The sequence below is a fragment of the Coregonus lavaretus genome (assembly GCF_964263955.1).
Source record: "Coregonus lavaretus genome assembly, contig: HAP1_SCAFFOLD_1370, whole genome shotgun sequence".
NCBI classification, from domain to species: Eukaryota; Metazoa; Chordata; class Actinopteri; order Salmoniformes; family Salmonidae; genus Coregonus; species Coregonus lavaretus.
Genome location: NW_028161931.1, coordinates 31,421 through 59,388, shown reverse-complemented (window position 1 = coordinate 59,388; position 27,968 = coordinate 31,421). Strand labels below are relative to the sequence as shown.

Sequence of the window (27,968 nt, the reverse complement as noted above, 5' to 3'; positions counted from 1 at the left end):
CAGCAGATACATCTTACGGTTTGTTTACGGCGTTGGAAATGGCGGCAAACGAAAACATGGACCCCGGACCAGATGTGGAATGTGTAGTTAATCGTTGGATGGTGGATTATTATATATCTGTGGCATTTGATACTTTTAGGAATGAACGGTATACTGATTTCTGTGAGATCAGAGACATCCTTCAATGTGAGTAACGTTAGCGTCTTCGCGAAAACCAATACAGGTTTCTGTACCGTCTCTGCCTAATAAGACAGTTTGTTTAGCTAGTTTAAACGTTTTGTTTAGCTAGTTTAAACGTTTTTATACCACGTGTTAGCTAGCTCGATACGTTAGCTAACTGTGCGGTAACGTTGACTGTTCGCTAGACCAGTTGGTAGTACTAGTCTCGGAGATCCCTGATGAACAGTTTTTGTCCTAACGTTAGCTAAGTAAGGTTAGCATCACACAGTTGATTCAAATAACGTCAGTCAACTCAATACTATAAAGCGTTGATTATTTGAATCAGCTGTGTAGCGCTAGGACAACAACTAAACCAGTTCGTTTGTACGGGAACGACACGTTTTCCCAAAACGTTCGTGAACAGACTTGTTTGGTCCGTTCGGTGGGTGTAGCGGGTTTGGCATGAAGTAGTGACTGACGTGTTTAAAGGCAAGCTGTGCATTTTGAACCCACAACCCGTCTCCGTTTTTCAACTGGTCGTTCAGTACATCACCGTTTCTGTTAATTGAACGTTGTGTTATGTACTGAACGCAGCCCAGGACCGAGTTTAGCTACACTCATCCAGACTAGCTACCTCTGGAAAAGCCTTCTTATGGTTTCCGTGGATTACATTTGCAGACGTTTTGCTCCATGTGAACTACAATTCAAACCGGTTTTCGAAACATATGCAGATTATGTCCCTTATCTTTCATATCAGCGAGAAATAATATTTTAAATACAAAAAATATTAACTTTAGCAGTTTTGCACAGATCCACAATCTGTGAGTGCCTCCAGTTGACGAACTACACTTCCTCCCCAGTTAAAGGCTCTGCATGGTCAATCTGAGGTCTGAAGTGGCAGTACAATAATTACTGTAATGCAGCCTCCACAGACTTTATGGCTTTCATACTACTTCCGTTTAGCGGAGCAGAGCTGTTGTGAAGGAAGTTGTCAAGGAAGTGAGTTTGTGTTCATACAGGACGTACCGCCCCCAACCTACCGTCAGCCAATCATGTCAATGCGGAGCCCTCCAGATTGTTACAACATTTGAGAGGCGCACGGCGATGCGGTACGGAGCTAGATTTGGCCTCTGCATGCACCGCAATTCCAAATCAAATCAAATTTTATTGGTCACATGCGCCGAATACAACAGGTGCAGACATTACAGTGAAATGCTTACTTACAGCCCTTAACCAACAGTGCATTTATTTTTAACAAAAAAAGTAAAAAATAAAACAACAAAAAAAGTGTTGAGAAAAAAAAGAGCAGAAATAAAATAAAATAACAGTAGGGAGGCTATATATACAGGTGGGTACCGGTGCAGAGTCAATGTGCGGGGGCACCGGCTAGTTGAGGTAGTTGAAGTAATATGTACATGTGGGTAGAGTTAAAGTGACTATGCATAAATAATTAACAGAGTAGCAGCAGCGTAAAAAGGATGGGGTGGGGGGGCAGTGCAAATAGTCCGGGTAGCCATGATTAGCTGTTCAAGAGTCTTATGGCTTGGGGGTAGAAGCTGTTGAGAAGTCTTTTGGACCTAGACTTGGCACTCCGGGACCGCTTGCCGTGCGGTAGCAGAGAGAACAGTCTATGACTAGAGTGGCTGGAGTCCTTGACAATTTTGAGGGCCTTCCTCTGACACCGCCTGGTATAGAGGTCCTGGATGGCAGGAAGCTTGGCCCCAGTGATGTACTGGGCCGTACGCACTACCCTCTGTAGTGCCTTGAGGTCGGAGGCCAAGCAGTTGCCATACCAGGCGGTGATGCAACCAGTCAGGATGCTCTCGATGGTGCAGCTGTGGAATTTTTTGAGGATCTGAGGACCCATGCCAAATCTTTTCAGTCTCCTGAGGCGGAATAGGCTTTGTCGTGCCCTCTTCACGACTGTCTTGGTGTGTTTGGACCATGATAGTTTGTTGGTGATGTGGACACCAAGGATCTTGAAGCTCCACCTTCCATACGATGGTCCGACCACATTTCGGATCAAGAATAAATTGGCTTTACGCTTACACACAGGTGTTCGGAATACGCTAGATGTCTCATCAAATCTAAATCCAATTGTATTGGTCACATGCCGAATACAACTGGTGTAGACTTTAACGTGAAATGCTTGCTTACGAGCCCATTCCCAACAATGCAGAGTTAAAAAGTAAGAAAAATATGTCGAGGAAAAAACAAGGAAATAGTAACACAATAAAATAACAATAACGAGGCTATATACAAGGAGTACCAGTACCGAGTCAATGTGCAGGGGTACCAGGTAGTTGAGGTAATATGTATATGTAGGCAGGGGTAAAAGTGACTAGGCAATCAGGATAGATAATAAACAGAGTAGCAGCAGCGTATGTGTGTGTGTTGGATTGTCAGTGTAGTGAGTGTGTGGGTAGAGCCCAGTGAGTGTGTGGGTAGAGTCCAGTGAGTGTCTGGGTAGAGTCCAGTGAGTGTCTGGGTAGAATCCAGTGAGTGTGTGGGTAGAGTCCAGTGAGTGTGTGGGTAGAGTCCAGTGAGTGTGTGGGTAGAGTCCAGTGAGTGTGCATAGAGCTGGTGCAAGAGAGTCAGCGCAAAACAAAATAAAGGGGGTCAATGTAAATAGTCCAGGTAGCCATTTGATTAACTGTTCAGCAGTCTTATGGCTTAGGGGTAGAAGCTGTTCAGGAGCCTTTTGGTCATGCAGTAGAAGAGAGAACAGTATGACTTGGGTGGCTGAAGTCTTTGACAGTCATTAGCACAGGTGGCTGCCTATGTCTTCTATAAACATGGAGATATGGCCGTGTGGGAACACCAACCCTATAAAGGTGTGTAGTAATTTTAACCTTTATTTTAATTTTATTTTTAATAATTTCTCACTGATCTGAAAGATACGTTCCTTATGTTTCCAAAACCACAAGCGATGAGTGTTTTTATTTAGAGCAAGAGTCGGGGGGGGGGTTGGGCTCTTCACAAAACTTCCTCGGTCAGAAGATACTATCGTCAAAATGCGCTAAAGCAGTTAGCCCCATTTAATAGACGCTAGCTAACACATTATCCAACAACATCCTCTTTTCAGGTCATCTGGTTCGGCCGTTGGAAGCCAACGATGCCATGCCGAAGAAGATTCGAGCAATACAGTTCCTCACCAGGATAAATGATGGTGACAAACTCGGTGAGAATTTTGAGCTAAACTTTAAGTAACTTGCTACGTAACAACACTAGCTAGGTAACAACGCTAGCTAGGTAACAACGCTAGCTAGGTAACAACGCTAGCTAGGTAACAACACTAGCTAGGTAACAACACTAACTAGGTAACAACACTAGCTAGGTAACAACACTAGCTAGGTAACAACGCTAGCTAGGTAACAACACTAGCTAGGTAACAACACTAGCTAGGTAACAACACTAGCTAGGTAACAACGCTAGCTAGGTAACAACGCTAGCTAGGTAACAACGCTAGCTACGTAACAACGCTAGCTAGGTAACAACGCTAGCTAGGTAACAACGCTAGCTAGGTAACAACGCTAGCTAGGTAACAACGCTAGCTAGGTAACAACGCTAGCTAGGTAACAACGCTATCTAGGTAACGGTATGAACTAATATTCATTCCCATGTTGAAAATCAGAGACACCTGAAATGTGACCCCAGGTGCCACAATCTGCTGTTCCCTATAGCTAGCCAGCTGTGTCTTTGAAATCAAGTCTAAGATCACTGACATAGTTGATCTCTTGCCGTCCACAGACTGATCACTGACACAGTTGATCTCTTGCCGTCCACAGACTGATCACTGACACAGTTGATCTCTTGCCGTCCACAGACTTCTCGTTTGAATCTCAGGAGTTCCTCACTCCGCTGGAGTCTGCTATGAGCGTATTGGACAGCATCAGCGAGGAGTTGACAGTTCCCCAGAAAGACCTGGAGCGAGTACACAAGTCTATCAGAGAGATGGTGAGATCTGGCCCCACTGTGTGGTGAGATCTGGCCCCACTGTGTGGTGAGATCTGGCCCCACTGTGTGGTGAGATCTGGCCCCACTGTGTGGTGAGATCTGGCCCCACTGTGTGGTGAGATCTGGCCCCACTGTGTGGTGAGATCTGGCCCCACTGTGTGGTGAGATCTGGCCCCACTGTGTGGTGAGATCTGGCCCCACTGTGTGGTGAGATCTGGCCCCACTGTGTGGTGAGATCTGGCCCCACTGTGTATAATCATTGAATGGTCCCCTGTTGAAACCATAAACACTGTTATGATTTTTCATGTCATCCCTGTCCAACATTATACGATGGGCTTCTGAGTGGCTATAGAGGGAGGACACAGTGTACTGTGATCAATAACATTCTGCGTTATACTGAATTGCACAACAATTTGCCCGTTCATGTCTTCCCCTTGTCATTCTGTTGTGATTTGTCTTTTGCCGCGTTGTGCATTCTTACATCAGTCTTGCATTCAACCTTGTTTTGTTTTGCTCTGTAGTTGGTGATGGTGTGCATTAAGAACAAAGCGTTTGACAAAGCCAAGGAGGTTTTGACGAAATACTTCCCAAAAGGCATGGTTGGAAAGGTGAGCTAACTGATAACTCCTAAAGAGATGATGGCAACTATACGAACAGGACATAGAGGCATTTAGACCCATCTGTCTTTTAACCTGAGGGACAGGACAGAGGCATTTAGACCCATCTGTCTTTTAACCTGAGGGACAGGACAGAGGCATTTAGACCCATCTGTCTTTTAACCCTAGGAACAGGACAGAGGCATTTAGACCCATCTGTCTTTTAACCCGAGGGACAGGACAGAGGCATTTAGACCCATCTGTCTTTTAACCCGAGGGACAGGACAGAGGCATTTAGACCCATCTGTCTTTTAACCTGAGGGACAGAGGCATTTAGACCCATCTGTCTTTTAACCCGAGGGACAGGACAGAGGCATTTAGACCCATCTGTCTTTTAACCTGAGGGACAGGACAGAGGCATTTAGACCCATCTGTCTTTTAACCCGAGGGACAGGACAGAGGCATTTAGACCATCTGTCTTTTAACCCGAGGGACAGGACAGAGGCATTTAGACCCATCTGTCTTTTAATCCGAGGGACAGGACAGAGGCATTTAGACCCATCTGTCTTTTAACCCGAGGGACAGGACAGAGGCATTTAGACCCATCTGTCTTTTAATCCGAGGGACAGGACAGAGGCATTTAGACCCATCTGTCTTTTAACCCGAGGGACAGGACATAGAGGCATTTAGACCCATCTGTCTTTTAACCCGAGGGACAGGACATAGAGGCATTTAGACCCATCTGTCTTTTAACCCGAGGGACAGGACAGAGGCATTTAGACCCATCTGTCTTTTAACCCGAGGGACAGGACAGAGGCATTTAGACCCATCTGTCTTTTAACCCGAGGGACAGGACAGAGGCATTTAGACCCATCTGTCTTTTAACCCGAGGGACAGGACAGAGGCATTTAGACCCATCTGTCTTTTAACCTGTGGTCATCATGCATTTACACAAGTTATCATAACCCTTAGGAAATGAAGTTTGAGTCCCAAATGGCACCCTATTCCCTATATAATGCACTACATTTGATCAGAGCCATGTGGGGGCCTGGTAAAGTAGTGCACTAGAGAATAGAGTACCATTTGGGTAACGTCGTCAGAGGCTGATGCAGGGTAACGTCGTTAGAGGCTGATGCAGGGTAACGTCGTTAGAGGCTGATGCAGGGTAACGTCGTTAGAGGCTGGTGCAGGGTAACGTCGTCAGAGGCTGATGCAGGGTAACGTCGTTAGAGGCTGATGCAGGGTAACGTCGTTAGAGGCTGATGCAGGGTAACGTCGTTAGAGGCTGGTGCAGGGTAACGTCGTTAGAGGCTGATGCAGGGTAACGTCGTTAGAGGCTGATGCAGGGTAACGTCGTTAGAGGCTGGTGCAGGGTAACGTCGTCAGAGGCTGGTGCAGGGTAACGTCGTTAGAGGCTGATGCAGGGTAACGTCGTCAGAGGCTGATGCAGGGTAACATCGTTAGAGGCTGATGCAGGGTAACGTCGTTAGAGGCTGGTGCAGGGTAACGTCGTTAGAGGCTGGTGCAGGGTAACGTCGTTAGAGGCTGGTGCAGGGTAACGTCGTCAGAGGCTGATGCAGGGTAACGTCGTCAGAGGCTGATGCAGGGTAACGTCGTTAGAGGCTGGTGCAGGGTAACGTCGTTAGAGGCTGGTGCAGGGTAACGTCGTTAGAGGCTGATGCAGGGTAACGTCGTTAGAGGCTGATGCAGGGTAACGTCGTTAGAGGCTGATGCAGGGTAACGTCGTTAGAGGCTGATGCAGGGTAACGTCGTTAGAGGCTGGTGCAGGGTAACGTCGTTAGAGGCTGGTGCAGGGTAACGTCGTTAGAGGCTGGTGCAGGGTAACGTCGTTAGAGGCTGGTGCAGGGTAACGTCGTTAGAGGCTGGTGCAGGGTAACGTCGTTATAGGCTGATGCAGGGTAACGTCGTTAGAGGCTGGTGCAGGGTAACGTCGTTAGAGGCTGGTGCAGGGTAACGTCGTTATAGGCTGATGCAGGGTAACGTCGTTATAGGCTGATGCAGGGTAACGTCGTTAGAGGCTGATGCAGGGTAACGTCGTTAGAGGCTGATGCAGGGTAACGTCGTTAGAGGCTGATGCAGGGTAACGTCGTTAGAGGCTGATGCAGGGTAACGTCGTTAGAGGCTGATGCAGGGTAACGTCGTTAGAGGCTGATGCAGGGTAACGTCGTTAGAGGCTGATGCAGGGTAACGTCGTCAGAGGCTGATGCAGGGTAAGGTCGTTAGGCTGATGCAGGGTAACGTCGTTATAGGCTAATGCAGGGTAACGTCGTTAGAGGCTAATGCAGGGTAACGTCGTTAGAGGCTAATGCAGGGTAACGTCGTTAGAGGCTGATGCAGGGTAACGTCGTTAGAGGCTAATGCAGGGTAACGTCGTTAGAGGCTAATGCAGGGTAACGTCGTTAGAGGCTAATGCAGGGTAACGTCGTTAGAGGCTGATGCAGGGTAACGTCGTTAGAGGCTAATGCAGGGTAACGTCGTTAGAGGCTGGGTAACGTCGTTAGAGGCTGATGCAGGGTAACGTCGTTAGAGGCTGATGCAGGGTAACGTCGTTAGAGGCTGGTGCAGGGTAACGTCGTTAGAGGCTGATGCAGGGTAACGTCGTTAGAGGCTGGTGCAGGGTAACGTCGTTATAGGCTGATGCAGGGTAACGTCGTTATAGGCTGATGCAGGGTAACGTCGTTATAGGCTGATGCAGGGTAACGTCGTTAGAGGCTGGTGCAGGGTAACGTCGTTAGAGGCTGGTGCAGGGTAACGTCGTTAGAGGCTGATGCAGGGTAACGTCGTTATAGGCTGATGCAGGGTAACGTCGTTAGAGGCTGATGCAGGGTAACGTCGTTAGAGGCTGATGCAGGGTAACGTCGTTAGAGGCTGGGTAACGTCGTTAGAGGCTGATGCAGGGTAACGTCGTTAGAGGCTGATGCAGGGTAACGTCGTTAGAGGCTGGTGCAGGGTAACGTCGTTAGAGGCTGATGCAGGGTAACGTCGTTAGAGGCTGGTGCAGGGTAACGTCGTTATAGGCTGATGCAGGGTAACGTCGTTATAGGCTGATGCAGGGTAACGTCGTTATAGGCTGATGCAGGGTAACGTCGTTAGAGGCTGGTGCAGGGTAACGTCGTTAGAGGCTGGTGCAGGGTAACGTCGTTATAGGCTGATGCAGGGTAACGTCGTTATAGGCTGATGCAGGGTAACGTCGTTAGAGGCTGATGCAGGGTAACGTCGTTAGAGGCTGATGCAGGGTAACGTCGTTAGAGGCTGGTGCAGGGTAACGTCGTTAGAGGCTGGTGCAGGGTAACGTCGTTAGAGGCTGGTGCAGGGTAACGTCGTTAGAGGCTGATGCAGGGTAACGTCGTTAGAGGCTGATGCAGGGTAACGTCGTTAGAGGCTGATGCAGGGTAACGTCGTTAGAGGCTGGTGCAGGGTAACGTCGTTAGAGGCTGGTGCAGGGTAACGTCGTTAGAGGCTGATGCAGGGTAACGTCGTTAGAGGCTGGTGCAGGGTAACGTCGTCAGAGGCTGGTGCAGGGTAACGTCGTTAGAGGCTGGTGCAGGGTAACGTCGTTAGAGGCTGATGCAGGGTAACGTCGTTAGAGACTGATGCAGGGTAATGTGTCCTCCAGAAAGCGATCTTCCTGGGGCTGGTCAACAAGAGGAGCAGTGAGCATTCGGTCCTGCAGCAGGTCACCTACCAGCAGTTTAAACAAGAGATGCTGCAGTTCTGTGAAAGCCTGTTCACCTACTCTCCTCCTTTCCTGTGCAGGGTATGTATGTATTGTATTCCCTCAGGGACACTCTGACTGCGTCCCCAATGGCTCCCCTTTCCCTATATAGGGTATTGCTTTTGACCAGGGTCAATAGGGGGGCCGTTGGGGACACAGCTTCTAAGTACATGCTTAGGAACATGTTGTTTTAACTGTTTGGGCTGATGTCTCAGTACTTATTCAGTTGTACTGTAGCTAACTAAAGACACACTGGGAGCTCTCTGTCTCCCAGAACCCACTGCTCCTAACCCGCACTGAGGAGATCTGTCTGTGTGAATACCAGGCTGCCAGACAGCTGATGGTGAAGAGACAGGAGGCAGGACAGGATGCGGAGGAAGGAGACTGTCCCTCAGTCCCTCAGCCAGAGGACCAGCTTGGACCAGTAACACAGGACAACACATCCAGACACAAACCCAGGTAGCCTCATGGATCCAATGTCAATCAATCAAAGTAAATGTATTTTATAAAGCCCTTTTACCTCAGGTATTGCGATGCCATGCTTGCCAGTTACCTAGCCTAGACTCCGAAGGTCATTGGGCCCCACCACCACAGTGTGTGGAGATGCAGGGAGCTTCAACAGTATTGGGACAGTGACACCATTGTTTGTTTTACATTTACATTTACGTCATTTAGCAGACGCTCTTATCCAGAGTGACTTACAAATAGGTGCATTCACCTTATAGCCAGTGGGATAACCACTTTACAATGTATTTTTTTTTTTGTATTTTTTTTTGGGAGGGTTGGGGTAAGGGGGGGGGGGGGGGGGGGTGGTAGAAGGATTACTTTATCCTATCCCAGGTATTCCTTAAAGAGGTGGGGTTTCAAATGTCTCCGGAAGGTGGTGAGTGACTCCGCTGTCCTGGCGTCGTGAGGGAGCTTGTTCCACCATTGGGGTGCCAGAGCAGCGAACAGTTTTGACTGGGCTGAGCGGGAACTATGCTTCCGCAGAGGTAGGGGAGCCAGCAGGCCAGAGGTGGATGAACGCAGTGCCCTCGTTTGGGTGTAGGGACTGATCAGAGCCTGAAGGTACGGAGGTGCCGTTCCCCTCACAGCTCCGTAGGCAAGCACCATGGTCTTGTAGCAGATGCGAGCTTCAACTGGAAGCCAGTGGAGTGTGCGGAGGAGCGGGGTGACGTGAGAGAACTTGGGAAGGTTGAACACCAGACGGGCTGCGGCATTCTGTTGTAGGGGTTTAATGGCACAGGCAGGGAGCCCAGCCAACAGCGAGTTGCAGTAATCCAGACGGGAGATGACAAGTGCCTGGATTAGGACCTGTGCCGCTTCCTGTGTAAGGCAGGGTCGTACTCTCCGAATGTTGTAGAGCATGAACCTACAGGATCGGGTCACCGCCTTGATGTTAGCGGAGAACGACAGGGTGTTGTCCAGGGTCACGCCAAGGCTCTTCGCACTCTGGGAGGAGGACACAACGGAGTTGTCAATCGTGATGGCGAGATCATGGAACAGGCAGTCCTTCCCCGGGAGGAAGAGCAGCTCCGTCTTGCCAAGGTTCAGCTTGAGGTGGTGATCCGTCATCCATACTGATATGTCTGCCAGACATGCAGAGATGCGATTCGCCACCTGGTTATCAGAAGGGGGAAAGGAGAAGATTAGTTGTGTGTCGTCTGCGTAGCAATGATAGGAGAGGCCATGTGAGGATATGACAGAGCCAAGTGACTTGGTGTATAGCGAGAATAGGAGAGGGCCTAGAACTGAGCCCTGGGGGACACCAGTGGTGAGAGCACGTGGTGCGGAGACAGCTTCTCGCCACGCCACTTGGTAGGAGCGACCGGTCAGGTAGGACGCAATCCAAGAGTGAGCCGCACCGGAGAGGGGGGGGGGAGATTCAGCAGGGAGATTAGTAGAACAACAGCATCTAGTAAAGATGAGGTCAAGCGTATTGCCTGCCTTGTGAGTAGGGGGGGACGGTGAGAGGGTGAGGTCAAAAGAGGAGAGGAGTGGAAAGAAGGAGGCAGAGAGAAATGAGTCAAATGTAGACGTAGGGAGGTTGAAATCCCCCAGAACTGTGAGGGGTGAGCCATCCTCAGGAAAGGAACTTATCAAGGCGTCAAGCTCATTGATGAACTCTCCAAGGGAACCTGGAGGGCGATATTAAGCTTAAATGGGCTAGTGACTGTGACAGCATGGAATTCAAATGAGGAGATAGACAGATGGGTTAGGGGAAAAATTGAGAATGTCCACTTGGGAGAGATGAGGATTCCTGTGCCACCACCCCGCTGACCAGATGCTCTCGGGGTATGCGAGAACACATGGTCAGACGAGGAGAGAGCAGCAGGAGTAGCAGTGTTTTCAGTGGTAATCCATGTTTCCGTCAGCGCCAAGAAGTCGAGGGACTGGAGGGTAGCATAGGCTGAGATTAACTCTGCCTTGTTGGCAGCAGAACGGCAGTTCCAGAGGCTGCCTGAGACCTGGAACTCCACGTGGGTCGTGCGTGTAGGGACCACCAGGTTAGAGAGGCAGCAGCCACGCGGTGTGAGGCGTTTGTGTAGCCTGTGCGGAGAGGAGAGAACAGGGATAGGCAGAGGCATAGTTGACAGGCTGCAGCAGATGGCTACAATAATGCAGAGGAGATCGGAATGAAATGAACTAAACATCTGGGAAAGGAGAGAGCGGGGCCTCCCTCACCACAACTCCCAAATATAACTCTCCCAACTTCCACCTCAGAAACTATAATTGTTGTAAACTACAGCGGTTCAATGTTTTCTAGGAATAGACTAACTTAGTTTATTCAGCTAGCTAACTAGGTGCAGTATTATTCCGTGAAAATCGTCCGGGCACCTCGTCATAAGACGCCACAGCCAGCTAGCATGCCGGTCTCCAACAACACGGTTTAGCGCCAATACTCGGCCACAACAAACCACCAGTGTATCAACACGCAAGCAGATCGTTCGTGTCCGTGTCTAACGTTGTGGGTTAGTCCCGACAGCTTGAGCGAGTCCGTCGTCAACTTATTCAGCCAGTTAGTTAGCTAGAATAGTTAGTAAACTAGCTAGCCATTGCTTTCAGACAAAGAAGAACCCCTCCTTTCACGGCACGAACACACAGAGAGAGCCAAACTAACGTTAACTAGTCACCCATGTCCCGAATTCCTTGAACGACTCGGGCTATCAATATGTAAAAAACAAAACACAAGTGTAGGTTATGACTTACCCCTAGCAGCTACTATTAGCTAGCCAAGTGCAAAGCTAGCCACTGAATTGACTCAGCCAGTTCGCGTCTGTTCGCTCGGTCGTTCCAGCTATTGTTTACTAGTAGCTATCCAGGTAGCAACAAGCTAGCTAAATTTCAAGCACAGTAGCCACTTGCTACCTCACGTTAACGGTTCAGACAATGAGGTTAGAAAACAGCTGAATGGTAGGCATTATTGTATGTAATTATTGTAGGCAGCCAGCTGGCGTAATTACAAGCACTCTCAGGCGTGAGACAACTATACCGTTGCTAATAGCTACTCGCCAGCTAGTCCAGGTGGTGGGTTAGCTAGCTAGCTAGCTTCGTGCTACACCCGGCACAGCCGAATACAATACTAACCTACAATAATTACATACAACAACCCACGATAGCTACCTACAATCCCTAACTACAATCTAAATACATAGTTTAAGCCTTACTCGACAAAGCCCAAGCTATGTATAAAGCCAAGCTTACCCGACGCCAAGCTTACCCGACGACCTCCTCCTTCGACGACCCAACTTGGCTCTGTACTTGTTGGATGCATTTGCCAATACTCCCAATACCTTTTGGAGCTCAATGTAGTCGACCACTTGATTTTGAATACTTTAAATTAAAGTACAACCTTCATAACGCTCTTCCTTCAAGTAATCACCAATCTGTGTGTTCAGTTGTTTGCCATCGTATGGCTGTGATCCAGTACAACCGTGTCAGATGACACGATGCCGTTCATTAGTATTGGAACACCTGGGTCGTGTTCATTAGGCACCAAATGGAAGAACACTGACTGAAACACGGAGGGACTGTTTGGACTTGTCCAATAAGAAACGCTCGTTTTTGTTTTCCGTTGCATAAGATTTTCCTCTGGTGTGCCCTAATGAATGACCCTATCTTAATCTCTCCCTCCAGTCCTCTGTCTAAACTACCTGACTCTGTCCCTCCAGTCCTCCCTGTCTAAACTACCTGGCTCTGTCCCTCCAGTCCTCTGTCTAAACAGCCTGACTCTGTCCCTCCAGTCCTCTGTCTAAACAGCCTGACTCTGTCCCTCCAGTCCTCCCTGTCTAAACTACCTGACTCTGTCCCTCCAGTCCTCCCTGTCTAAACTACCTGGCTCTGTCCCTCCAGTCCTCCCTGTCTAAACTACCTGGCTCTGTCCCTCCAGTCCTCCCTGTCTAAACTACCTGACTCTGTCCCTCCAGTCCTCTGTCTAAACTACCTGACTCTGTCCCTCCAGTCCTCTGTCTAAACTACCTGACTCTGTCCCTCCAGTCCTCTGTCTAAACTACCTGACTCTGTCCCTCCAGTCCTCTGTCTAAACTGCCTGACTCTCTCCCTCCAGTCCTCTGTCTAAACTGCCTGACTCGGTCCCTCCAGTCCTCTGTGGTCCTCTGTAGCTCAGCTGGTAGAGCACGGCGCTTGTAACGCCAAGGTAGTGGGTTCGAACCCCGGGACCACCCATACACAAAAATGTATGCACGCACGACTGTAAGTCGCTTTGGATAAAAGCGTCTGCTAAATGGCATATTATTATTATTATTATGAACTACCTGGCTCTGTCCCTCCAGTCCTCTGTCTAAACTGCCTGACTCTCTCCCTCCAGTCCTCCCAGTCTAAATTGCCTGACTCTCTCTCCCTCCAGTCCTCCCAGTGCACCCCCTGGTGGCGTCCTGCTGACCCGCAGCCGGCTGAGGGCCGTTTATACAGCCCTGGCCGAGGAGCTGAGGGAGCCCATGACCTTTGCCGAGCTGGAGGAGGTGGTGGAAAGGGAGGTGATGGAGGAGAACGCAGGAAAACCAGATGCTGTTTTGGACCAAGAGGAACCCGTCCTGCATCTCTCCGGAAGCCCCAGGTTGTCAATCATATCACTACCCTGCTGCTTCCTGTCCTATGGTAGCCTGGTTACCAGTCATATCACTACCCTGCTGCTTCCTGTCCTATGGTAGCCTGGTTACCAGTCATATCACTACCCTGCTGCTTCCTGTCCTATGGTAGCCTGGTTACCAGTCATATCACTACCCTGCTGCTTCCTGTCCTATGGTAGCCTGGTTACCAGTCATATCACTACCCTGCTGCTTCCTGTCCTATGGTAGCCTGGTTACCAGTCATATCACTACCCTGCTGCTTCCTGTCCTATGGTAGCCTGGTTACCAGTCATATCACTACCCTGCTGCTTCCTGTCCTATGGTAGCCTGGTTACCAGTCATATCACTACCCTGCTGCTTCCTGTCCTATGGTAGCCTGGTTACCAGTCATATCACTACCCTGCTGCTTCCTGTCCTATGGTAGCCTGGGTACCAGTCATATCACTACCCTGCTGCTTCCTGTCCTATGGTAGCCTGGTTACCAGTCATATCACTACCCTGCTGCTTCCTGTCCTATGGTAGCCTGGTTACCAGTCATATCACTACCCTGCTGCTTCCTGTCCTATGGTAGCCTGGTTACCAGTCATATCACTACCCTGCTGCTTCCTGTCCTATGGTAGCCTGGGTACCAGTCATATCACTACCCTGCTGCTTCCTGTCCTATGGTAGCCTGGTTACCAGTCATATCACTACGCTGCTGCTTCCTGTCCTATGGTAGCCTGGTTACCAGTCATATCACTACCCTGCTGCTTCCTGTCCTATGGTAGCCTGGTTACCAGTCATATCACTACCCTGCTGCTTCCTGTCCTATGGTAGCCTGGGTACCAGTCATATCACTACCCTGCTGCTTCCTGTCCTATGGTAGCCTGGTTACCAGTCATATCACTACCCTGCTGCTTCCTGTCCTATGGTAGCCTGGTTACCAGTCATATCACTACCCTGCTGCTTCCTGTCCTATGGTAGCCTGGTTACCAGTCATATCACTACCCTGCTGCTTCCTGTCCTATGGTAGCCTGGTTACCAGTCATATCACTACCCTGCTGCTTCCTGTCCTATGGTAGCCTGGTTACCAGTCATATCACTACCCTGCTGCTTCCTGTCCTATGGTAGCCTGGTTACCAGTCATATCACTACCCTGCTGCTTCCTGTCCTATGGTAGCCTGGTTACCAGTCATATCACTACCCTGCTGCTTCCTGTCCTATGGTAGCCTGGTTACCAGTCATATCACTACCCTGCTGCTTCCTGTCCTATGGTAGCCTGGTTACCAGTCATATCACTACCCTGCTGCTTCCTGTCCTATGGTAGCCTGGGTACCATTCTGTTTAGTTAACATTCCACTCCTTGTCATGCCAATCACGTTTGGCATGACAAGGAGTGGGATGTTATCCCAAACAGAGTGTGTTTCTCCAGACTAGCCCTATGGACTTCTCTGCTCCCCAGATTGTATATAGTTTAATGTTGTTGTTGATGATGTTCCCCTTCCTCCTCCGTTTCTCTGCCTCTTGTTTGTCTTTGTTAAAGTGTGTTGTGAGGCACCCCTGTTAAATGTCCCCTTCCTCCTCCGTTTCTCTGCCTCTTGTTTGTCTTTGTTAAAGTGTGTTGTGAGTGACCCCTGTTAAATGTACTTTAACTGGATCTGCCTTCACCCCCCAGGCAGGGCTCAGACGCTGTGCTGGAGCAGGATGTCCCTGGGTCCCAGAGAGACTCGGGCAGTCCAATGGAGGCCTCCCCTGCTGACCTGGCACCCCCAGCAGATCTGGCACCAGAGGCAGGCCCACAGTGGAAGAGCAGAGGCTGGCCTTACACCATAGCCAGGCTGGTTATGGAGCCAGACAGCCAGGTAAGACGAGAGAGTGAAGCAACAGGGTTGAGGTTTTAATGCAAATGAGTTGTTAAATCACTTGGTGGATTGATAATGGTGAGGGAAGTGAGCAGGAGGGATAAGGCTTTAATGGAGTAATTCAACTCATGGCTTGAATTTGAATTAACTTCTTGAATTATCTCATCTTCTAACCCCGGTGTACAGGATTCATGACCTCATCTTCTAACCCCGGTGTACAGGATTCATGACCTCATCTTCTAACCCTGGTGTACAGGATTCATGACCTCATCTTCTAACCCTGGTGTACAGGATTCATGACCTCATCTTCTAACCCTGGTGTACAGGATTCATGACCTCATCTTCTTACCCTGGTGTACAGGATTCATGACCTCATCTTCTAACCCTGGTGTACAGGATTCATGACCTCATCTTCTTACCCTGGTGTACAGGATTCATGACCTCATCTTCTAACCCCGGTGTACAGGATTCATGACCTCATCTTCTAACCCTGGTGTACAGGATTCATGACCTCATCTTCTAACCCTGGTGTACAGGATTCATGACCTCATCTTCTAACCCTGGTGTACAGGATTCATGACCTCATCTTCTAACCCTGGTGTACAGGATTCATGACCTCGTCTTCTAACCCCGGTGTACAGGATTCATGACCTCATCTTCTAACCCCGGTGTACAGGATTCATGACCTCATCTTCTAACCCTGGTGTACAGGATTCATGACCTCATCTTCTAACCCTGGTGTACAGGATTCATGACCTCATCTTCTAACCCTGGTGTACAGGATTCATGACCTCATCTTCTAACCCTGGTGTACAGGATTCTACGGCCTCTCTAGAGCAGCCTGTAGCTGAGAGGGAGGAGCCTATAGCTGAGAGGGAGGAGCCGGTAGCTGAGAGGGAGGAATCGGTATCCAACGGGGAGGAGTCAGTCAGCCGGGCGGACCCACTAAGCCCCGCCTCCACCTGCAGCCCACCAACACGGAAGTATCGCAAACGACGAGCCAGAGAGAGAACCAAAGAGTAAGTCAAGAACAAGAAAACAATGTCCAATCCCGGAGCTCGAGTAAATGACATCACTAAGCTGCTCCCCAATGTACTAAGTCAGGACATGGAAATGGATTCTATCGTAGTCCATGTGGGTTTTAATGACATTATGAAGGGCAGCTCTGAACAGTTGAAACTGGATTTTTAAAGAACTGATTGACTCTCTGCTAGACACTAACAAAATACCCATCATATCTGGCTCTGTGCCCTCTCTGAATCGTGGCATTGAACGCTTTAGCAGGATTCTTGCTCTTCACAATTGGCTACGTGATTATTGCAGCTCAATGGGTGTAACTTTTGTTGACAATTTCGATACCTTTAGGAAACAAAACACGTTTTGTAAGGAGGATGGGATCCACCCAAATCATTTGGGTTCCTGGATCCTTTCACAGCATTATAAGGCTGCGTTGAGACAATGACTTATCAATGACCCAAGCCCAGCTCAGCTAATCCCTACCATTGTGACGCAGAGTTGTCAAAATGCTTCAGCAAATGTACATTACAACAGGAGCGTCGGTAGACACAATGTAAGTAACCTAATTTATGTCCCTCTAACTGCCCTGAATACCTCTGCTGATCCTACAGCTATTGGATGCAGTAATCATGTGCCTAAGAACCAGATTTATACTGTTAGCACTGAGCCGGTGTGCCCAAGGAGGAAGGCCACTGTGTGCAGCTCACCCTGCACTAACATAAAGAACATGAGCACATCTACTGCTGCTAAGCTTCCCAGTAAAGCAATAAAAACAAGTAAGCATCCCAGAAGAAAAGTGCTCAAAATAGCCCATGTTAACATATGTAGCTTAAGAACATGAGTGGCGCAGTGGTCTAAGGCGCTGCATCGCAGTGCTAGCTGTGCCACTAGAGATCCTGGTTCGAATCCAGGCTCTGTCGTAGCCGGCCGCGACCGGGAGACCCAGCGTCGTCCAGGGTAGGGGAGGGAATGGCCGGCAGGGATGTAGCTCAGTTGGTAGAGCATGGCGTTTGCAACGCAGGGGTTGTGGGTTCGATTCCCAGTACTCACTTAACTGTAAGTCGCTCTGGATAAGAGCGTCTGCTAAATGACTAAAATGTAAAATGTAAGAAACAAGGTTCATGAAATCAATAATTTGCTAGTAACAGATGACATTCATATTCTGACTATCTCTGAAACTCACTTAAATAATACCTTTGAGGATACAGTGGTAGCAATACAAGATTATAACATTTACAGAAAATATAGAAATGCCAATGGTGGAGGTGTTGCTGTTTTTATATTCAGAACCAGATTCCTGTGAAGATTAGCGAGGATCTCATGTTAAATACTGTTGAAGTAATATGGCTACAGGTTCATCTGCCTCACCTAAAGCCCATTCTGGTGGGAAGCTGCTATAGACCACCAAGTGCTAACAGTCAGTATCTGGATAATATGTGTGACATGTTTGGTTAAATCTCAGTGGATTGAGGGGAATTGAATAATTGTATGGTTGAGAGGGATGAGGCAAAAGGAATGGCAAATAAGTCTGGTTGCACAACCGATTGGCAAACGTACTGCAAATTGAGAAATTATGTGACTAAACTGAATAAAAAGAAGAAATAACTACACTATGAAACAAAGATAAATTACACAAAGAATGATAGTAAAAAGCTTTGGAGCACCTTCAATTACATTTTGGGGAAAAAGGCAAACTCAGCTCCATCATTCATTGAATCAGATGGCTCATTCATCACAAAACCCACTGATATTGCCAACTACTTTAATAATTTTTTCATTGGCAAAATTAGCAAACTTAGGCATGACATGCCAGCAACAATTGCTGACACTACACATCCAAGTATATCTGACAAAATTATGAAAGACAAGCATTGTCATTTTGAATTCTGTAAAGTGAGTGTGGAAGAGGTGAAAAAATTATTGTTGTCTATCAACAATGACAAGCCACCGGGGTCTGACAACTTGGATGGAAAATTACTGAGGATAATAGCGGACGATATTGTCACTCCTATTTGTCATATTTTCAATTTACAGTGGGGGAAAAAAGTATTTAGTCAGCCACCAATTGTGCAAGTTCTCCCACTTAAAAAGATGAGAGGCCTGTAATTTTCATCATAGGTACACGTCAACTATGACAGACAAATTGAGAGAAAAAAATCCAGAAAATCACATTCTTTTTATTTGCAAATTATGGTGGAAAATAAGTATTTGGTCACCTACAAACAAGCAAGATTGGTTTGAAGAAATCAACTGTGGGAGCAATTATTAGGAAATGGAAGACATACAAGACCACTGACAATCTCCCTCGATCTGGGGCTCCACGCAAGATCTCACCCCGTGGGGTCAAAATGATCACAAGAACGGTGAGCAAAAATCCCAGAACCACACGGGGGGACCTAGTGAATTACCGGCAGAGAGCTGGGACCAAAGTAACAAAGCCTACCATCAGTAACACACTACGCCGCCAGGGACTCAAATCCTGCAGTGCCAGACGTGTCCACCTGCTTAAGCCAGTACATGTCCAGGCCCGTCTGAAGTTTGCTAGAGTGCATTTGGATGATCCAGAAGAGGATTGGGAGAATGTCATATGGTCAGATGAAACCAAAATATAACTTTTTGGTAAAAACTCAACTCGTCGTGTTTGGAGGACAAAGAATGCTGAGTTGCATCCAAAGAACACCATACCTACTGTGAAGCATGGGGGTGGAAACATCATGCTTTGGGGCTGTTTTTCTGCAAAGGGACCAGGACGACTGATCCGTGTAAAGGAAAGAATGAATGGGGCCATGTATCGTGAGATTTTGAGTGAAAACCTCCTTCCATCAGCAAGGGCATTGAAGATGAAACGTGGCTGGGTCTTTCAGCATGACAATGATCCCAAACACACCGCCCGGGCAGCGAAGGAGTGGCTTCGTAAGAAGCATTTCAAGGTCCTGGAAGGTCCTGGAGTGGCCTAGCCAGTCTCCAGATCTCAACCCCATAGAAAATCTTTGGAGGGAGTTGAAAGTCTGTGTTGCCCAGCGACAGCCCCAAAACATCACTGCTCTAGAGGAGTTCTGCATGGAGGAATGGGCCAAAATACCAGCAACAGTGTGTGAAAACCTTGTGAAGACTTACAGAAAACGTTTGACCTGTGTCATTACCAACAAAGGGTATACAGTAATCCCTCGTTTATCGCGGGGGTTACGTTCCGAAAATGACCCGCGATAAGTGAAATCCGCGAAATAGAAAACTTTTTTTTTTTTACAATTAGCAACTATTACATGTATACAAATACAGTGACTCACGTGTAGGCCGTTTCACTGCTCTTCAGACTGGGCCGCTGCATCCTGACTGCGCTCTGCAGTGTTCTCTTCTTCTGAAGCCCGCGGTGCAGGTGTGTTTGTTCGGGAGAAGAACATAGTGATAGGCAGCTGTTGTCGCTCTTTTTTCTTCTTTGCAAAAAGATCCTTGTACACCGACATGCCACCATCGATTACGTTGGAGAACTGTAATGAACAGCTCATCAAAGGGTCCCATTCCTCAGCTACTCGCTTAAGTTCAGTGGCCATTCGCACCATGGTTGCTAAGCGACCAAGCGTTAGTCCTTCCTCCTCATTGACTGCTGCTGTCGTCCTTATGTTTTTTTCCTCCTTCTTTATGTAACGAACGGAAGATTCATTGATTCCGTAATGGCGAGCAACGGCTGCATAGCTTTTACCTTCCCTTAGCATGTCCAGAAGTTTAACTATCTGAGATAGGTAGCATCTTCCGCCGTTTGGGCCCATCCGCAGGTGCTTTTGTCGGTCCAGGCCGTTTCGTCGACATTATGGGTTTAGGAGATGTTCGAAATTACAAGATAATTTGGCCAACTTAATGTAAATTTGCCAAGCTGTTTTATGTACGTACACATAACTGCACGAGACGACAAAATGATAGCACAATTCGTAGCATGTTTTGATACAAGAAGCGGGAGTGAGTTTTTAGCGAATCAGAATGCAGAGCACAATGCACCAAAAAAAAAAAAATGCATTATGAAAATCCGCGAAATAGCGAATCCGCGATAAGTGAACCGCGAAGTGGCGAGGGATCACTGTATAACAAAGTATTGAGAAACTTTTGTTATTGACCAAATACTTATTTTCCACCATAATTTGCAAATAAATTCATAAAAAATCCTACAATGTGATTTTCTGGATTTTGTTTTCTCATTTTATAATAATCATTTTGTCTGTCATAGTTTCCGTGTACCTATGATGAAAATTACAGGCCTCTCTCATCTTTTTAAGTGGGAGAACTTGCACAATTGGTGGCTGACTAAATACTTTTTCCCCCACTGTAAGCCTACTAGAAAGTGTGCGCCCTCAGGCCTGGAGGGAAGCAAAAGTTATTCCGCTACCTAAGAATAGTAAAGCCCCCTTTACTGGCTCAAATAGCCGACCAATCAGTCTGTTACCAACCCTTAGTAAACCACTGGAAAAAATTGTGTTTGACCAGATACAATGCTATTTTACAGTAAACAAATTGACAACAAACTTTCAGCATGCTTCTAGAGAAGGACATTCAACAAGCACAGCACTTACACAAATGACTGATGATTGGCTGAGAGAAATTGATGATAAAAAGATTGTGGGGGCTGTTTTGTTAGACTTCAGTGAAGCTTTTGACATTATCGATCATAGTCTGCTGCTGGAAAAACATATGTGTTATGGCTTTACACCCCCTGCTATATTGTGGATAAAGAGTTACCTGTCTAACAGAACACAGAGGGTGTTCTTTAATGGAAGCCTCTCCAACATAATCCAGGTAGAATCAGGAATTCCCCAGGGAAGCTGTCTAGGCCCCTTACTTTTTTCAATCTTTACTAACGACATGCCATTGGCTTTGAGTAAAGCCAGTGTGTCTATGTGTGCGGATGACTCAACACTATACACGTCAGCTACTACAGCGACTGAAATGACTGCAACACTTAATAAAGAGTTGCAGTTAGTTTCAGAGTGGGTGGCAAGGAATAAGTTAGTCCTAAATATTTCTAAAACTAAAAGCATTGAATTTGGGACAAATCATTCACTAAACCCTAAACTTAAACTAAATCTTGTAATAATTAATGTGGAAACTGAGCAAGTTGAGGTGACTAAACTGCTTGGAGTAACCCTGGATTGTAAACTGTTATGGTCAAAGCATATTGAAACAACAGTAGCTAAGATGGGGAGAAGTATGTCCATAATAAAGCACTGCTCTACCTTCTTAACAGCACTATCAACAAGGCAGGTCCTACAGGCTCTAGTTTTGTCGCACCTGGACTACTGTTCAGTCGTGTGGTCAGGTGCCACAAAGAGGGACTTAGGAAAATTACAATTGGCTCAGAACAGGGCAGCACGGCTGGCCCTTGGATGTACACAGAGAGCTAACATTAATAATATGCATGTCAGTCTCTCCTGGCTCAGAGTGGAGGAGAGATTGACTTCATCACTGCTTGTTTTTTTAAAGAGGTGTAGACAAGCTGAATGTACGAGCTGTCTGTTTGGAATACTCGGACACCCATGCATACCCCACAAGACATGCCACCAGAGGTCTCTTCACAGTCCCCAAGTCCAGAACAATGGGAGGCGCACAGTACTACATAGAGCCATGACTACATGGAACTCTATTCCACATCATCTAACTCAGTCAGGCAGTAAAATGAGATTTAAAAAAACAGATAAAACTACACTTTATGGAACAGCGCGGACTGTGAAGAGACACAAGGCACACACAGCATTCGCAAACACATGCTAACACACGCACTCTACACACACACATTTTAATATGGTTATTTTGCTGTATTATTGATTTTGTATTGTAAATATGTTATGGTAGAGTGTAATAAGGTGTTGTGTTAGGTATTGTTTTATTGTATGTAAATTGTGGTTGGACCCCAGGAAGAGTAGCTGCTGCCTTGGCAGCCGCTAATGGGGATCCGTAATAAACCCCAGGAAGAGTAGCTGTTGCCGTGGCAGCCGCTAATGGGGATCCGTAATAAATACAAATACAAGGACGTCCCTGCATATAGTACTGCGGTAATGGTAGGGCCTTTTAACCAGCTCTCTTTGACTTTAACACATTCTTAATGAGGGACGATTAAGTGGTGACTAGTTTGACGAGGGTAGTGGAAGCTGACTGAAACGGAGAGGGAATAAGAAACGCCTGGCGTGCCCTAATGAATACGACCTCTGTCTCCAGGTCCCCGTCTGACCCCGAGGAGGATGTGTGTATTCTGGATGACACCCCTGAGCCCCCTGAGCATGAAGAACGTACCACCCGGTCCGTTTCCACCCCCCAGAGAGGCTCATCCAATCAGAGAAGCTCCACCCCCCAGAGGGGCTCATCCAATCAGAGAAGCTCTTCACATAAGAGAAGCTCCACCCCTCAGAAGGAATCCACCAGTAAAAAGGGAACCGATCCGAAGTGGTATGTAGAGCTATATAGCTTCAGAATAGTTCTGTCTTCTCCACTGTGATATGATTCTATGAGACATTTGGTTATGTATTTCAGGGATAAGGTAGAGGATGATGTTCAAATCACAGCTGATTTGACTTTCTCTCTCTCTTTATATAATGGTGCTGTCATCTGCAGGAAGCAGCTATTCAGTGTTGCCAAGGAATCCAAGGATAGGTGGAGCGATGAAGATGATTTATTTGACTCCCCTCACAAAGACAGTAATTATGATGATCAACAGTTATGATTCAAAACTGTGTGGTGTTTTATTACTAGGGATTTTACTATGGAGTTCTAACCTATGTCTTTGTTTAGGTTCTGGAGAAAGCAACAGAACCAGTACCACTGGAGGTGGCAGGAAGAGGGTGAGTTTAGGTTCTGGCGACAGAACCAGTACTACTGGAGGTGGCAGGAAGAGGGTGAGTTTAGGGTCTGGAGGCAGCAACAGAACCAGTACTACTGGAGGTGGCAGGAAGAGGGTGAGTTTAGGTTCTGGAGGCAGCAACAGAACCAGTACCACTGGAGGTGGCAGGAAGAGGGTGAGTTTAGGTTCTGGAGGCAGCAACAGAACCAGTACCACTGGAGGTGGCAGGAAGAGGGTGAGTTTAGGTTCTGGAGGCAGCAACAGAACCAGTACCACTGGAGGTGGCAGGAAGAGGGTGAGTTTAGGTTCTGGAGACAGCAACAGAACCAGTACTACTGGAGGTGGCAGGAAGAGGGTGAGTTTAGGTTCTGGAGACAGAACCAGTACGACTGGAGGAGACAGGAAGAGGGTGAGTTTAGGTTCTGGAGGCAGCAACAGAACCAGTACTACTGGAGGTGGCAGGAAGAGGGTGAGTTTAGGTTCTGGAGACAGAACCAGTATGACTGGAGGAGACAGGAAGAGGGTGAGTTTAGGTTCTGGAGGCAGCAACAGAACCAGTACCACTGGAGGTGGCAGGAAGAGGGTGAGTTTAGGTTCTGGAGGCAGCAACAGAACCAGTACCACTGGAGGTGGCAGGAAGAGGGTGAGTTTAGGTTCTGGAGGCAGCAACAGAACCAGTACCACTGGAGGTGGCAGGAAGAGGGTGAGTTTAGGTTCTGGAGGCAGCAACAGAACCAGTACCACTGGAGGTGGCAGGAAGAGGGTGAGTTTAGGTTCTGGAGGCAGCAACAGAACCAGTACCACTGGAGGTGGCAGGAAGAGGGTGAGTTTAGGTTCTGGAGGCAGCAACAGAACCAGTACCACTGGAGGTGGCAGGAAGAGGGTGAGTTTAGGTTCTGGAGACAGCAACAGAACCAGTACTACTGGAGGTGGCAGGAAGAGGGTGAGTTTAGGTTCTGGAGACAGAACCAGTACGACTGGAGGAGACAGGAAGAGGGTGAGTTTAGGTTCTGGAGGCAGCAACAGAACCAGTACTACTGGAGGTGGCAGGAAGAGGGTGAGTTTAGGTTCTGGAGACAGAACCAGTACGACTGGAGGAGACAGGAAGAGGGTGAGTTTAGGTTCTGGAGGCAGCAACAGAACCAGTACTACTGGAGGTGGCAGGAAGAGGGTGAGTTTAGGTTCTGGAGACAGAACCAGTACGACTGGAGGAGACAGGAAGAGGGTGAGTTTAGGTTCTGGAGGCAGCAACAGAACCAGTACGACTGGAGGAGACAGGAAGAGGGTGAGTTTAGGTTCTGGAGACAGCCTCAGTTTAGAAGATGGTGACATTCTGGAAAATATTCAGACCCCTTCCCCTTTATCCACAGTTTGTTACGTTACAGCCTTATTCTAAAATTGATTAAATTAATTTTAAAAAATCCTCATCAATCTACACACAATACCCCATAATGACAAAGTGAAAACAGGTTTTTAGAAATGTTTGCAAATTTATACAAAGTAAAAGACAGAAATACCTTATTTACATAAGTATTCAGACCCTTTGCTATGAGACTCAAAATTGAGCTCAGGTGCATCCTGTTTCCATTGATCATCCTTGAGATGTTTCTACAACTTGGAGTCCACCTGGGGTAAATTCAATTGATTGGACATGATTTGGAAAGGCACACACCTGTCTATATAAGGTCCCACAGTTGACAGTGCATGTCAGAGCAAAAACCAAGCCATGAGGTCGAAGGAATTGTCCGTAGAGCTCCGAGACAGGATTGTGTCGAGACACAGATCTGAGGAAGGGTACCAAAAAATGTCTGCAGCATTAAAGGTCCCCAAGAACACAGTGGCCTCCATCATTCTGAAATAGAAGAAGTTTGGAACCACCAGGACTCTTCCTAGAGCTGGCCGCCCGGCCAAACTGAGCAATCGGGGGAGAAGGGCCTTGATCAGGGAGGTGACCAAGAACCCGATGATCACTCTGACAGAGCTCCTCTGTGGAGATGGGAGAACCTTCCAGAAGGACAACAATCTCTGCAGCACTCCACCAATCAGGCCTTTATGGTAGAGTGGCCAGACGGAAGCCACTCCTCAGTAAAAGGCACATGACAGCCCGCTTGGAGTTTGCCAAAAGGCACCTAAAGACTCTCAGACCATGAGAAACAAGATTATCTGGTTTGATGAAACCAAGATTGAACTCTTTGGCCTGAATGCCAAGCGTCACGTCTGGAGGAAACCTGCCACCATCCCTACGGTGAAGCATGGTGGTGGCAGCATCATGCTGTGGGGATGTTTTTCAGCGGTAGGGACTTGGAGACTAGTCAGGATCGAGGAAAAAGTGAACAGAGCAAAGTACAGAGAGATCCTTGATGAAAACCTGCTCCAGAGCGCTCAGGACCTCGGACTGGGGCGAAGGTTCACCTTCCAACAGGACAACAACCTTAAGCACATAGCCAAGACAACGCAGGAGTGGCTTCGGGACAAGTCTCTGAATGTCCTTGAGTGGCCCAGCCAGAGCCCGGACTTGAACCCAATCAAAACATCTCTGGAGAGACCTGAAAATAGCTGTGCAGCGACGCTCCCCATCCAACCTGACAGAGCTTGAGAGGATCTGCAGAGAAGAATGGGAGAAACTCCACAAATACAGGTGTGCCAAGCTTGTAGCGTCATACCCAAGAAGACTCGAGGCTGTAATCGCTGCCAAAGGTGCTTCAACAAAGTACTGAGTAAATCGTCTGAATACTTATGTAAATGTAAAATGTACGTTTTTATATTTTGTATATATTTGCTAATAATTGTAAAAACTTGTTTTGGCTTCGTCATTATGGGGTATTGTGTGTAGATTGATGAGGAAAAAAACGATTTAATCCATTTTAGAATAAGGCTGTATCGTAACAAAATGTGGAAAAAGTCAAGGGGTCTGAATACTTTCCAAATGCACTGTAGGTTTTTAAATGTTGATGGTTTCCTGGACACAGATTTAAGGTTAGTCCTGAACTAAACAGCAAACAACTCAATGGAGAATCAGGACTAGGCTTAATCTGTGTCCGGGAAACCTCTACATAATGTATACTATGTTAACCCTAAGTGTTGTCCTCTACAGTGTGTATACTATGTTAACCCTAAGTGTTGTCCTCTACAGTGTGTATACTATGTTAACCCTAAGTGTTGTCCTCTACAGTGTGTAGACTATGTTAACCCTAAGTGTTGTCCTCTACGGTGTGTATACTATGTTAACCCTAAGTGTTGTCCTCTACAGTGTGTAGACTATGTTAACCCTAAGTGTTGTCCTCTACAGTGTGTATACTATGGTAACCCTAAGTGTTGTCCTCTACAGTGTGTATACTATGTTCACCCTAAGTGTTGTCCTCTACGGTGTGTATACTATGTTAACCCTAAGTGTTGTCCTCTACAGTGTGTATACTATGGTAACCCTAAGTGTTGTCCTCTACAGTGTGTAGACTATGTTCACCCTAAGTGTTGTCCTCTACAGTGTGTATACTATGTTAACCCTAAGTGTTGTCCTCTACGGTGTGTATACTATGTTAACCCTAAGTGTTGTCCTCTACAGTGTGTATACTATGTTAACCCTAAGTGCTGTCCTCTACAGTGTGTATACTATGTTAACCCTAAGTGTTGTCCTCTACAGTGTTGTATACTATGTTAACCCTAAGTGTTGTCCTCTACGGTGTGTATACTATGTTAACCCTAAGTGTTGTCCTCTACAGTGTGTATACTATGTTAACCCTAAGTGTTGTCCTCTACAGTGTGTAGACTATGTTAACCCTAAGTGTTGTCCTCTACAGTGTGTATACTATGTTAACCCTAAGTGTTGTCCTCTACGGTGTGTATACTATGTTAACCCTAAGTGTTGTCCTCTACAGTGTGTATACTATGTTAACCCTAAGTGCTGTCCTCTACAGTGTGTATACTATGTTAACCCTAAGTGTTGTCCTCTACAGTGTGTATACTATACCTTGAGTGTTCTGTTGTGTCCCTACTGTAGATGTGGACAGCAGAGGAGACCGAGTGGGTGAAGGATGGAGTGCGTCGCTATGGAGAGGGGAACTGGACCAGAGTACAGTCCTCTTTCCCCTTCGTCGGCCGAACATCCGTCAACATCAAGGATAGGTGGAGAACCATGAAGAAACTAAAGATGGTCTGAGGGCACCAAACAGAAGAACACTGGCTAAAACAGGGGAAGGACTATCTACTAACTTGTCCTATAAGAAATGCTCCTTTTTCGCTTTCAGTTGCAAAATGTTTTTCTACGGGGTGCAGTAATGAATTCGACCCTGGAGAGGGCCTCTGAGCTACGTAAGAGAATGACGACATTATCCAGTTGAGAGAATGGATGCAGACTTTTAAACGTTTTCTTTCCACAAAATGTTTATTTTGTTAAATTAACATTTACCCGCCGCACATCCATCAACAATGAGGAAGGGTGGAGGACCATGAAGAAGCTAAAGATGGGCGGAGGACCTTTGGACTAAGCGAGAGAGAATAGGTCGATTATCCAGCTAATCTAAATGGATGTTTTAGAAAGGTTCTAGAATATGTTCAATGTTGATTCTGCCTCTTTTTTTAACAGATTCTTGAAATAAGACAGACAGTCTTTCTTCGTAGAATAAAGACTTCTCTTATACTGACTGGCCTAATGTTTACCACAGGACTGGCAAGCTTACTGCATTGAGTTGTTACAGTTAAGACCAGTGTTTAATAGCTACAGTAAATACATGCTATATTGAAGTGATGTTAGTG

The 27,968-nt window shown here is 47.2% G+C and overlaps 1 protein-coding gene across 1 annotated transcript; it reads left to right on the top strand.

Moving 5' to 3' along the window:
- The first annotated feature begins 5 nt into the window (after positions 1-5).
- On the top strand, positions 6-27,856 carry LOC311119941 (telomeric repeat-binding factor 2-like). The gene is made up of 13 exons (XM_084194585.1): positions 6-186; positions 3,245-3,340; positions 3,986-4,116; positions 4,638-4,724; positions 8,350-8,490; positions 8,774-8,907; positions 13,316-13,525; positions 15,193-15,379; positions 16,196-16,398; positions 22,598-22,825; positions 22,991-23,073; positions 23,168-23,217; positions 27,214-27,856. The coding sequence occupies exons 1-13, from the start codon at positions 39-41 to the stop codon at positions 27,370-27,372; spliced, it is 1,857 nt and encodes a 618-aa protein (XP_084050711.1). The 5' UTR covers positions 6-38; the 3' UTR covers positions 27,373-27,856.
- The last annotated feature ends 112 nt before the right edge of the window (positions 27,857-27,968 follow it).

What these genes read in the sequence shown, in the direction of transcription:
- LOC311119941 (XM_084194585.1), top strand. Translation starts at nt 39, where the DNA reads ATGGCGGCAAACGAAAACATGGACCCCGGACCAGATGTGGAATGTGTA. An exon ending in GATCAGAGACATCCTTCAAT is followed by an intron (nt 187 to 3,244) that starts GTGAGTAACGTT and finishes TCCTCTTTTCAG; the next exon opens with GTCATCTGGTTCGGCCGTTG. An exon ending in TGACTCCCCTCACAAAGACA is followed by an intron (nt 23,074 to 23,167) that starts GTAATTATGATG and finishes GTCTTTGTTTAG; the next exon opens with GTTCTGGAGAAAGCAACAGA.